At 41.3% G+C, this 13201-nt stretch overlaps 1 protein-coding gene across 2 annotated transcripts in view; it reads right to left on the bottom strand.

The window, feature by feature from the left end:
* Window positions 1-5594: 5594 nt before the first annotated feature.
* The window catches only part of UBA2 (ubiquitin like modifier activating enzyme 2), a 40130-nt gene continuing 32523 nt past the window's right edge, over window positions 5595-13201 (bottom strand). The window contains exons 15-17 of one of the 2 annotated variants that reach the window (XM_027618350.2): window positions 10420-10525; window positions 8713-8849; window positions 5595-7166 (exon numbers count right to left, since the gene is read on the bottom strand). In XM_027618350.2, coding sequence (XP_027474151.1) covers window positions 6985-7166; window positions 8713-8849; window positions 10420-10525 — 425 coding nt within the window. In that variant the 3' untranslated portion in view covers window positions 5595-6984. The remainder of the gene's footprint in view (window positions 7167-8712; window positions 8850-10419; window positions 10526-13201) is intronic. The other variant, XM_027618351.2, reaches the window with a different exon arrangement.

Genomic DNA, 13201 nt, shown 5'->3' with positions numbered 1-13201 from the left:
TGCGCAGGCCCCCAAGGCCAGACCAGGCCGGAAGCAGGCCTCAGGCTAAGCCGGTGGACCGGTGAGCCCCAGATGTGGCCACCCAGGCAGGCAGTCACGAAGAGCTGCGAGGACACCCCCTTTTTCCAGCACCTGCCTTCAAGGGCTCGGGTGAGGCACCAAGGAGGCTCCTGAAAGCACTTGGGCTGCCACAGGTACTGGGACACGGTGGGGCCTTGGGAACCACACTGGGAGGGAGGGGCGGTGAACGAGAGGTAACTAGGGCTTTGTCCCCCAAAATACAAGCTACAAAGTCTATATTTCAAACAGCTTGTAGGGAAAAGCAAACCGTTATCTGTCGTGACCTGGTGGATTCAGGAAAACGACTTGAGTGGAAGAGTTTTGTCTCTTTGGAGGCACCCCCTTCCACTCAGAGAATTTCAGGAAGGTGCCCACGGTGTCGCAGGAGGCAGGAATCCTGAATGGGGGGTTGTGTTGGCACAGCTTGACCAGAGAGGACCTCTGGCCTCAACATTGCTGAGAAGCCTGCGGTGGTCCATTCTCCTCAGTTGGCGTTTGAGCAGTGTCTCACCTGGCAACTCCTCGGCAGCGCCCCTCAGATCTTGCAGAATTCCAACCCACCCACCCACCCAGCCAACCAAGCTCAGGCTGTGGGGGGCAGGCACAGGTGGATGCATGCGTTTGAGGGAGCAAATACCCAGAGGAGCCATCCCACGGAGAAATGAGCTCCACTCTGAGAAAAGAGGAGCAAATTAAAATCGACAATGAAATATCACCTTTCACTGACCACATTATCTAATATTTAAAAAATGGAAACATTGGCAACACTGTGGTGAAACGGGCACATATTTTGCTGGTATGGGTGTAAGTTGGTACATCCTGTCAGGAAGAGCAATTTGGTGGTATTAACAGTGTCATAAACAAAAACACTCTTCTACACGGTAATGCTTCAAGAATCTGTTCTAGAGAAGTAATCCAAACTGCAGATAATGATGTACGCATCAAAGTGTTTATCGTATTATTTATGTAATCTATACAGTCCTAGGATGTCTAGCCTCTTGAAAAGGACCTCTCTGCCCTCAAATTCTTAAATAACTGTTTCATCCCTACCTGCCCAATTAGAGCTTTTAACAAGATTTTAACAGTTTATTGGAGTCCGCTTAAGTAACAATATATAGGGTCAGCTAGAACACATTGCTTACCCTAATGGTAATTAAGCAATGAATAACAAAGACCCACCAACAGAAACGACCCAAAAGGCTTGCTTTCTCACTCCCCAGCCTCTGCTGATGCCTTTTCCCTCCTCCACTGATGGAGGGATGTTCTCCGTGTTCACCTCTCTCTTTGGCCTTTTCCTTCTTCCGTCCGGTGGTGTGCCGATAGGTGATTAGCAACCAGTGCTCTTGGGGGAGAATTGTACTAATCAGGAGCCCTGGTTTATAGCATTTACCAGTACCACTGTGGTGAATTTCAAACCACCAACATGGTATTACTGCAGAGAATGGGGAAGAAATGGGTATAATCAGCTCTCAGAAGCTAGTATGAGCTGGTTCTAACTACCTGGGTTATGTTGTTAAAGTTTCACAAGGATTTGTGGGGACTCTAGTCTGAGCATCCTCTCAACCAGAATCTTCCCATTGTCTGGGGATGGGGACACTTAACCACTCAGGAGGCTGGAACAGGACATGTTCAGGCTAGTCCCACACCAAGTCCTAAACCATGGTCTTTTCCTTGTAATTCTCCAGAGGCCAGGCCTACCCAGACTGTCTACACTGATGGTGGTTTAAGGATTCCCCCTCCTGTCTCTCCTTGTAATCTGGCTTCCATCAGACCCCCTTATCTGTCTGTAGTGTTTGTATTGTCTGGACCCCAATTACGGACATGAGTCAGGGATTTTTCCAGTCTTGGGACACACTCAAGCCAATCAAGTGTGGCTGTTTACCTTGGGTTCCTAGGGAAGAGGGATGGCACACAGCCAAACACCATGTGGGGGAGTCTCTGGGACCCACTCTTCTTTCTCTCCCTCAGCCTGCAGCAATCTTTACCCCTATAAAATAGTACTTCCTGGGGAGAGCGGCAGGAAGTCTTTCCCCTGAAGCCCACTGGTACCTCTCCCAGCTCAGCTCCTAAGGGCCAGTTTCCCCACAAGGTGTGTGGCCTCTCTGATGCTCCTCTACTGGCAGGACATCTACTGGGAGCTGTGCCCAAAGGGATTTCTCCATCCTCTCCTTTGAGGCTCAGCTCTCTCAACCACACTGAGTCCAATTTCCCCTGGTCCTGGTACCCGCTTTGGCCTCTTGGAGGGAAGAGAAGGGTCAAAGCATTGACATCTAAAGCCGTGGACAGGCATGGTTCCCCAATCTAAGAATTAGGGGCAGGATCAGATAATTTCAGCTTGCTTCCTTCCTAAGGGTGGGAGTGGCCACCTCGGAAGGACCTTCGCTTCCTTGCCCTGAAACCTTATCCTGCATCCAGGAAAGGGAATTTATACACAAACTTCGTATGTGGCGATCACCCCAGCGACCTGCAGTTCCATGGGGTGGGACATTTGGGAATGCGGATTTCTACAGCTTTGTTACATTTTTTTTTAAAGATTTTATTCATTTGAGAGGGACACGGAGAGCACAAGCAGGGGGAGGGGCAGAGGGAGAGGGAGAGGCAGACTCCCCGCTGAGCAGGGAGCCCGACTTGGGACTCGATCCCAGGACCCTGGATCATGACCTGAGCTGAAGGCAGACACTTAACCATCTGAGCCACCCAGGTGCCCTACGTGAGGTATTTTTAAGTGAAGGGGCAAAGACAAAACTGTCATCGAGAACATTTCTTGTTTTGTCCTGCTCAGCACTTTCTCCTTTCTCTGCATTTCCTCGGGGAGCCACCCCTCCAATCTTCCTCCATCTGAGGCACCCAGGCACTCCGGTGGATTTCTAAAGTAAAGGCCTGAGGATCTACTTGGAGTATTTGTACTTTTTTTTTTTTAATATTTTATTTATTTGGCAGAGAGATACAGAGAGAGCACAAGTAGGCAGAGTGGCAGGCAGAGGGAGAGGGAGAAGCAGGCTCCCCGCTGAGCAGGGAGCCCGATGCGGGGCTCGATCCCAGGACCCTGGGATTATGACCTGAGCCGAAGGCAGCCGCTTTAACCGACTGAGCCACCCAGGCGCCCCGTATTTGTACATTCTAGTAAAAATTATTCTGAGTCTTTCCCCATATAAGTTGTCACTTGTTGCTGATATTTAAAATTTTTTAAAGCTGAGAGACATTTAACAAAACCCTCAAAATGTTATTTTACCAGGAAAACATTATCTTCGGGATAGAGTCAAACTTCAGAGCATCATCATAGTCCTGTAGTTCAACTCAGATGATCTTTTTATTGAGAACAGTTCAAAAATTTCTCAAACTTTTGGCTGGAATTTATTTTAAATTAGATGCAGGGGGGAAAAAGTTCCCTGTGTGCAGAATGCAAATAATGTATTCCCAGTATGAAAGGGTCTATAAAAATACTTCTCTAAATATATCCTCCTGCAAATGGTCAAATGGAGATTCCAGGAGGCCTTTACCCCCTCCCCAAGTCACAGTGACTAGAAACATGTCATTTTTTCTTCCCTAACTTCTTTGGGTTTTCTTTTACTTACTTTGTAAGTTTGTATCTTCTGTACAATACAAAAGGCTAGTAGGAAGCTTAAATTTGCCAATGTTCCTTGGCCACCCATGGGCAATTTCCAGGAAGAGGAACATCTATTATGAACCAAATGTTTTCTGGAACTTCTAAGTGAACCATTAATCTACCGGGAGCAACTTGGCTCTCTTCTTAGTTCTCTGGAGGCTCAAATCAAAGAATTCTTCCTAAGTCACAGCCTAGCAACAAGGGTGAACAAAGCGGACTTCATCAATGTTGGACCCAGGAATCACTGCAACACTTTTCCATGCCAACTTATATTTTTAATCTTTATTGCCTGATTTAAAATCATAAGATATATTCATTACAAAACTTGAAAGTCACATAGGCACAGAAGGAAAATACAGACTATATATATATATATATATCTCCACTTTTATTACGAAAGTTTTCAGAGAAAAGTTGGATAGAACAATGAACAACGTATATAGGCTCCATCCACCTAGATTCAATAAATGTTATCTTTTTCTTCCTGTATTGTATATTTTGCTGAGCCATTTAAAAATTGTTATGAAGCTTCATCCCTAGTATTCAAAGAATAAAGACACTGGCCTATGTAAGCACAAGGACATTATCATACCTAAGAAAATACTTCCATTATCACTTTATCCCATTTCCAAATTTCCAATTATCGCAAGAATTGCTAAAGTCATGTATTTTGCACTTGAGTTCAAGAATGTCCCACATTCTGTACTTGTCTGTTTCCTCCTCATGTTGTTTAGCTTGTTCCTCTACACCCTCTCTTTCCTGTCAGCTGGAAGTTGGGTCTAGCTGCTGCATTAGGTTCAGGTGAACATGTTTTTTTCTCAGTGCCATTGCAGTCTTCATATCATCTCATTGCGAAGCACACATTAAGTTGTCCCTGATGCCAGGTTTGAGTATGTGATTACAGCGGTGACAGATCAGTCCATTATCAAAGGTTGTTTTTTCCTTCTGTGAGTTATCTGTACAGCAGCATTCGAACACTGTAAAGATTCTGTTCCTCAACAGCCTGTTATTGAAGGTTTTGGCTGATTACACTGATGTCTGCCTGATTGATTACTTAAGTGGTCAGGCTCTATATATTAAAACACTGAATCCTCTCTTACATGCCAAGTATGCAGACTCATCTTTGGGACAATAGACTAGATAGGTAAGCTTGAGTCAGCAGACTGTTCCCATTAAGGCTGGAAGATGGTCTGCCAGACTGTATTTCAGGGTAGAGCTGCTGGGGAAAGGCCCCTGACGAAAGGTGTCTGGAAAGGCGTCTGGCTCCCCAGCTGAGAAGACAACTCGCACAGGAAAACCACGAATACCAGACCACATCTAAAGCGTGTCCATGCTCCAGGGGCATGCAGGCAGCTTGGATCTGCTTAGTCTACACGGGCAAGACCCATGTATCAGACCTGCCTTGCTGATAAACCCTGATTTTATAAAAACAGGTTGAAAATGGACAGAACCTGCTGGAAAAGGTAGTAATAGAGTTGTTGCAGAGATAAAAACCACTGGTCTGCCAAAACAGAAACCTATCTCTGCAGATCAAACTGGCTCTTACTGCTATGTATGTACAAATGGAAAAAAATAAAATATACAAAATGCAGGAAACCACTGACAATTGAGTCTACAAGGGCAGGGTTAGGTTTTAGGAATGGAATTTCAAAATTGAAACATGATCACCAGTGACCAACCAGTTAACTGAAACACTTCTGAAAGACGGGATTCCAGAATATTTCATCATTGTTTGTTACACAGTTCTGTAATTTCGAGATTTTTTTTCTGGAGGAAAATGGAACATCTAAAAATCTAAAGGCAAAGTGAACCTCATGGGCTCATATAGTTGTAGGTGGGGATTCAGCTTGCTCAGTGCTGTATTGAAGGCTGGAAGTCAGTCCATCCTGCAGGCATCAAGTGGCATGCTCCTGAGAGCTGAGTCTTGTTCAACATGATTTTTCTGAAGGCTCTGATTACACGCTGAATTTACAAATGATACAAAACAAGGAGCAAGAGTTAAAAAGCTAGATGGCAAAGTAAGAATTATACAAAGTGGAACAAAATTTAATGAGTTAACAATCTGAAATTTAATTGACTGTAGCCACAAAACCACCAAAGGCTGAGGTATCAAAGGGGGGGGGAACAGCTTCAGGGGTTTCTGTTATCTGAAAACTCAAGGCACATCTGTGTGAGGAGAGTACCCTAAGGGCCAAGGCCCTCTGAGGTCCAAGGCGGAGACATGGGTGCTGATCCATCTAGGGCTGGTCTGGCCACTTCTGTAGGCTGGAGTTGGGCCCTAAATGGAATACTCAAGAAGGGACTCTGATGAATCGGGGGAGAGGGTGGGGAGGGGCAACCCGGAGAAGACTGCAGAATAAAGAAGACTCTCCCCCGCTCTGGAATCTCAAATCCAAGGTTCTAAGTTCCTGGGGCTGGGCAAAGATCACTTAATGTTCTCAACGGAAGGCCAGTTGTTTACAATCCAAACTTAAAAAGTAACACTGCCATAAAAGTTTTATTTTAGAAAGTACTTATCTATGGCAAACAGTGGAGATCATTTAACCTTCACAACCATTATGAGTTAACTCTTTAGAAGGAAAGAATTTTGCATGCCTGCAGTAATATATAAACCCAGTAAGGCAGCAGAAACGTGAACTATGCGGGCATGTATAACAAGTATGCAGATGCCATTTATTTGGTCCATAAGTACAGTATAGTCGTATTTGAGTTCTACAAAACATCAAATATAAATAACCTGAAACTGTAACAATACACAAAAATTGGCTCTTACACAGACATACCAGGCAGTACAAGCTGAAAACTTGAGTAAATTAACATTGTTTTACATTAATATACATAGTGCCAGTTAACATTTAAAAACACATTTCAATGCATAGCACTTGATACTTCTTTGAATCTGTTTCAGTCAGTTAAGAGTATGAAAATGGTTAGATCTAGGCTAAAAATAATTCTTCTTCTAACCAAAAATAAAGGCATAATATTTATAACCAGGTATCTTTACTAAACCACAATATTTTAAAACTGTTAAATGATACCTAAGGGTATTTACATTAAAAAGGCAACATGCATTGTGTTGTTTCATCTCGTAACTGGTTATGCACACACTTTGTTCAAAAGGCTTTAAAACTATATTCCTACTTTCAATACAGCATACCGCAATGTTTCTAATTGTTCTAGCAAAATGAATGCTTTCTTTCAAAGGGAGCAGAATCATCTTCAAGTCACTGGTGTCAATTTTTTCCCTTTGGAACAAAGAACATAACAAATAACCTGGTTCTGCCCAGTAAGAGGGTTCTGTTTGGAGGCGTTTCTGTTCAATCTAATGCTATAACATCATCAAGCTCTTCCGTCTGTTCTGTGCGGGACCTCTTTGCACTGATATTCTCTTTCTCATCTAATTTCCTCTTGCGACTTCTCTCTTCTTCACTGATGTCAGCATTATTTGAAGGACCTTCTTCATCTGAATCAACTATGAGCACATCATCTTGCTCTTGTGCTTATTTCAGAAAAAAAGGAAAAAATGGTTAAAAGTGTGGGAGTTATGAGTGATTTACTAGTATTTTATGAAAGTGAAAAGCTGGCATTTCTAATATATACCAAACTTAAGAATGGTAGGCTACCCTTAGGGAACCTCCACTTTATACATTTTCACATTTCTGTGCTGTTTTAATGTTTTCTGTAACAAGCACCAATTTGTTTTCTAATCTTAACAAAAACTGTAACAAGCATTATAGAACTCAAATTATTATAGCTCCTTGTTTCTATTTCTCCAACAGAAAAGGGGAGGGTGCATATCCTAATACTGGTAGTGGTGGTAATAATAATAAAACAACAACAACAACAACATATATATAGCACTTACAATGTGCCAGGAACTGTTCTGAGCACTTTGCATATAACAACTCATTTAATCATCACAACAACCCTATAAAGAAGATAACATTATTATCCGTTTTCCAGAAAAGGAAACTGACGTACAGAGATTGACTTGCCCAGGGTCACACAATAGCAGAGGATGAGGCCAGGATTCAAATCCACGCAGTGGGCTCTACCATGCATGCTCATAACCTTACACCACAGCTGGTTTCACGTACCACCCCCAACCCACCCTCCAGCCCCGCGCCAAAGCAAAAAAGGCAGAGTACCTACCTATCTTACTCATTGCTACAGTAAGTAGCAAACCGACCCACAGTAAGGGATCAAGCAATTCACATTTCAAATTATGGTTTTTGAAAAACTACCATAGTCCCTTCCTCACAGGAAAATGATAGACTTTTCTATTTTTGGAGGGGGAAAAAGGTCATGAACCCATAGCTCATCAGTGGACCACACTCTATAGCTAGTCTCAAAGTCCATCTTTAAAATTCTCAGAGAACATAAGAACCAAGAACAACCATATTCCAAAGAACACCAAAGACACAGGGTTAAAGAAATGGAAACAAAGAAGTAAAAAAAATTGGTAACTTTTAGTTTCCTGAGTAAAGAATGAAGGGAGGGGGGCTGTTGTGGGATGTGCGTAGGTAGGAAACATCCAAATCTGAGCACACAGTAAAGCACCAAGCACTAGTACTGAAAACCCAGGGAAACAGAGCCTCTGATGCACTTTACCAATGTCATAATGGTTCTGAGAAACTGTGAAATGCTAAAAATCCTATACTTACGCATCTGATCACTCAAAATAGTCAGATGCATTGATTTGTTTCCCCTAAATAAAACAGGTACCCAAAATCCAAAACTACCACTACAAAGAATGAAGTATCTTCATGCACTAGTAAATTCACGGACATTTCCAGTTGTGAAAAAACTAACAAAAAAGAACAGTTCCTATTTTCCATAAGAATTTCCCCTAGTCTTAAATGTCTTCATTGGTTCATATATTCAGAGCTCCATTAAAACAATCAATGCCAAATCAATATACACCTCTAATAGTCCTATGGATTTCTGTTTTATGGTCAAATTCATACAATAATCACAGTTTGTTTCTATATAATGGCCTGCTTGGTGGATAATTAAAGTGCTGGCTGGCTGGGGCCATGACTCACCAGTGGATGTGGAAGGCTGAGCTCCATCGTCACTGCCATTGGTTATGCTTTTGGCAGCATCTTCGGCTTGTTTGGGCCCCACTTTTTCTGGGGCATCACCAACAACTTCAAATTCAACATCCTTCCCTAGGTCCTCACTGTAAAAGAACAACACACTGTAAAACTGGACCACCATGACTATTTACAAAAGCAAAGGCACGAAAGAGAGACACTGCTCCTCAAACCTCTAAGTGCATGTACTATGTACACACCAAACAGATCCTGATTTTCAAAGAGCTAATAAAACTAAAAATAAGACTGCACATAACACATTTTTGTAATAATTCAAATGGTCAATACCAATGCCCCTTCAAATCAAGGAAAAAGTCTTTAAAAAATATTAACACAACTTTTACTGCTAGAGCAGAAAATGGAGTTCAAAACTCTGTGGCCCAAACTAGCTCTTAAGCATTATTTCTTCAGCTACCATGTTTAAAGATTTACACACTCTACTCTGCTCTTGACCAGAGCCATCTGGTGTTTTAGGAATGGGGGCTTACATGGGCTCTGGGTTTCCCATCTTTACCAGCAGCACCCTGCTTTGGTAATGAGTTCCCAAAAACATGTATGAAAGTTTAATGCATGAAAGTCAAGCAAAAGACTTACATGTTATAAGGGGGGGTTCTGTTCCCAGAGAGCTAAAAAATATGATAAAAAAAAACCCTAATTATGCCTCCTCTTTAGACACCATCTGATAGATTTCCATTTTATTGTACATGTCCTTCCGTTGTTTTTTCTTGTATAATTGAATACAAGCACACCACTGGCATCCAATGGTGTCTGAGGCTAGAGATCACTCCCCAGCAATATCTATCTTTGACTCGATTGTCTAACTTTGTGAAACTTGTACTTATTACTACTACTAACTCACATTCAGTTTTTCCTGTCATTTTATGCTTTTTATAAACCAAGTACATAAAATGTGATAATCTCCAAACAACTACACAAGCCTGAAGTTCATATAGAGATGGCAATATTGGCAAAACAACTGGATGCAGATGGCAACCCCCTTCATGTTTGTTAGATGGTACCCAAAAGTCCTAAGTCAGTGTGTAGTTTAGGTGTATCAATGGGAGCATGCACAAAAATGCACCTTATTCAACAGTTAACCATACCAAAGTGGAGGACCATCTCATTCTAACTGTTACATATACGCAAATATTCTGTAATGCAAGCCAATGAATGCTTTTTATAAAAATGGCAGGACGTTAAATCAAAAAGAAAAAAATACATGATTTAAAAATCTCTATAGGATAATTTTTAAATGCCTTGTTATTGTTGTACACCACAAATGAAATATCTGTCTAATGGGAGAAAGATTTCTTTTCTTCTAATGAATCTTTAAAATAATTGAAGTTTTTATTTTAGTTCAATTATCAAAATGAATTCACTTCTGATTCAAATGCTGGATTTCTACCTTTTCTAGATCTTTCTGATCAGACACTATGATGAGTTACCCTTAAATATTTTTTGCCTATCCCTTTTGTTTTTGAATTCCCAAATTCTTCTGTAGGTCAAGCCTCAGGGAACTTAGTAGCCAACTCAAGCAAATATACTGCATGGTTTCAAACGAACAGTAGGGCTTAACAGTAAGAAAACATTCTTTTCTTCACTTTAAGTTTTTATATTCAAATAATTTCTTACACTTAAAATATTAGTAGTTCCTACCTATGAAGGATGTTGATCAATAAAGTGTAGTCCTGAAGGAAGTCATCTGCTTGAAGCCGGCTCCCATTTCTAATTCCAAATTCTGACAGCTTTTTGTGATTATTAGCTAAGAAATTGGAAAGGAATTTAGATACTTCAGTTATATATTCCACTGGAGCAGTCCTATTAATTTAAAAAAGATTAAACCCCTACTATGAGCTGAATTCTGTTGCCCCCTAAAATTCATATGTTGGGAGTCCTAACCCCAGCATCTCAGAACGTGGTTGTATTTGGATAGTGCTTTTTAAAGAGCTGAGGAGGTTGTAATGAGGTTGTAATGTGATGTAATGTAATGTAATGGATTAGGGTGGGCCCTAATCCAACCTAACCAGGATCCTTCTAAGTCCCTCCAGAGAAACCAAACCTGTGGACATTTTGATCTTAACAACCTGCAGCCTCCAGAATTATGAGAAAATAAATTTCTGTTATTTAAGTCACCCTGTGTATTTTGGAATGGTGACTCTACCAAACTAATTCACTAAAAATTAGGCACTTAGAAATTCAGTCCTGAATCTTCATTCAATACTCAACTACTACAACTGCTTAAAAAGAACCAAACCGTGTGGAGTTCTGACAGCATTGTCCCAATCAAACCAAATTAATCTAGAATCCTGGAGGAGTTGAAGACAACTTTTAGAGTTGTTCAAAATATATTCTACTTGCGAAGAGGTTATCCATGACAACTTCAACAAACTACTTTTAAGCAAATTTTGTAATTCAGAAAGAGAAAACTTTGTGGATTTGAATGGATTTCCCATTTTTCAACATTTCTCAATGACGAGCCTATGGGACCTCCCCTATCACTCCAATCTAGTTTTAGCTTCTACATGTCATTTCTGCACAGTGCCTAATACCCACTAGCACTTAATAACCTTTGCTACATGGATTATAAATATTCCAATGAAGAACAATTCCTCCAGTCAAACTTCCGATGTCACCATCTCCTCCTCCTATTTCTGAGTCTTTCTGCCTTAATTATCCTTTCTCTCCTGCACATTCAAATGCTCTTCTCTCGACCTGTAAAAGCACTCAAGTATCACTTACAAAACTGCTTCCTCACTTTGCTCCCAGTTTCACCCCCTCTTCACGACAGACTGTGCTTTATTGAGTATTTGCTCCATGAGGGGCTCAGACTGTATAGAACCTGCTGACCTATGTAGTGCTTGGCACATACTAAGTAAACTATATTTTAAATTCTAGTTATCATTAAATTTACATCATTTTTCTATATGATCCAGTAATCTTTTTCTTTGTTGGTTTTTATAATTTCTTTTGTTGCTTATAAGGAGAATGCTTACAAAGGATCCTCCCTCCTTGAGCCTGAAACCCAGAAACTACTGACAGTTTCTAATTCTTTTATAGATTTTTTTTTTTTTTAAGTAAATTCCACGCCCAACGTGGGGCTCCAACTCACGACATGGAAATCAAGAGCTGCATGCTCTACTGACTGAGCCAGGGGGATGCCCCTGCAGGTTTCTTATTTTAACTTTTTAATCTACCTGGAATGCCTTCAGAGAATTATAGTTCCTACCCACACTTCCATCCTCAAGTCCTTTCTCACGTTCTCCACTCACTACAAACTCCTCAGACCCAACATGTTTGAAAGAAAAATAGGTACTGTGCATTCATTCTATCCTGGTCAATTAGCACCATCTCTAAAGCCAGAGTCATGGCGGCAGTCCTGTATCAGCCCAACAATGCCACTTTTCCTCACCTGGCCCCTGAACTCCGACTCCAAATCTCAACTATGACATCTGCTACAGCCTCAGTAAAAATCCCTCATTACCTTCCTTTTTTCCTCCCTCAACAGCTCCCCGCTTCCTCTTTCACATGCCTAACCACCCCCTCTGCAGACAATGCTAGAAGTTAACGAACGTATTACTTCCCTGCTTAGAAGCCTTGGTGGTAAGAGGATGACAAACACATGTCACACGTAGGCCACAGAAAGCCCTCTAGCCGTATCACCACTGCTAACCCCGCAGCACCCTGCTTTCCAGTGAAACAGGTAACTGGCCTTTCCTGATTCTGTGCAAGTGCAGATATTGCCTTTTCTGCCCAGAGGGCCTTTACATCTTTAAGAACTGGCCCAGGAGTCCTTTCTTCTGTGACCCTCCTCTCTTCACAAGGCTCGAATTCCTACCTTACATGCTCTGTTCCTATAGTTATTTCTTAAGATTGTATTAAATCCACTTGATCATTTCTCCTCTCCTTCCAGGCTCTAAGGTACTTCAAGACAGGGACCACTGCCTTATTCATTCTTGAATTAGAAACATCTAGGATTATACCTATAACACAGAAGGGCTCTAAACATATTTGAATAAATGCTAGCACCCTCAGTAGCACATGTATTTCGTGGAAAAGGGCCAGAGATTTAAGCCACAGAGATTCTTGACCTGTTTCCATTTTTAAAGTCCTAGCATTTGAAAGAGCTGGCCAGAACCAAAGAACCAAGGAGAGAATGTATAGTCATGGATAAACTTTCTCTGTGTGTATAAAGACAGCTGGCTAAAATGAAGCTGAAATATTCAACTAGATTTCTTAAAATAGACTACTACCTATCCAAAACACGGCCTCAAATTACTCATGACCTAGTATCTCAAACATTTTCTTGACAAAATCTACAGTCAAGAATCCTGACACTAGGTTTTAATGTAAAGGCTTGACATTTGAATAACCTCATTAGGATATGGCAAAGTGTACTGAATAAATGACCAATGAACAAATGTATGAATAAATAGATCAC

The sequence above is a fragment of the Zalophus californianus genome, chromosome 17 (genome assembly GCF_009762305.2).
Source record: "Zalophus californianus isolate mZalCal1 chromosome 17, mZalCal1.pri.v2, whole genome shotgun sequence".
Classification (NCBI taxonomy): Eukaryota; Metazoa; Chordata; class Mammalia; order Carnivora; family Otariidae; genus Zalophus; species Zalophus californianus.
Note: the sequence above shows the minus strand (reverse complement) of the source record. Positions and strands in the feature narration are given on the sequence as shown.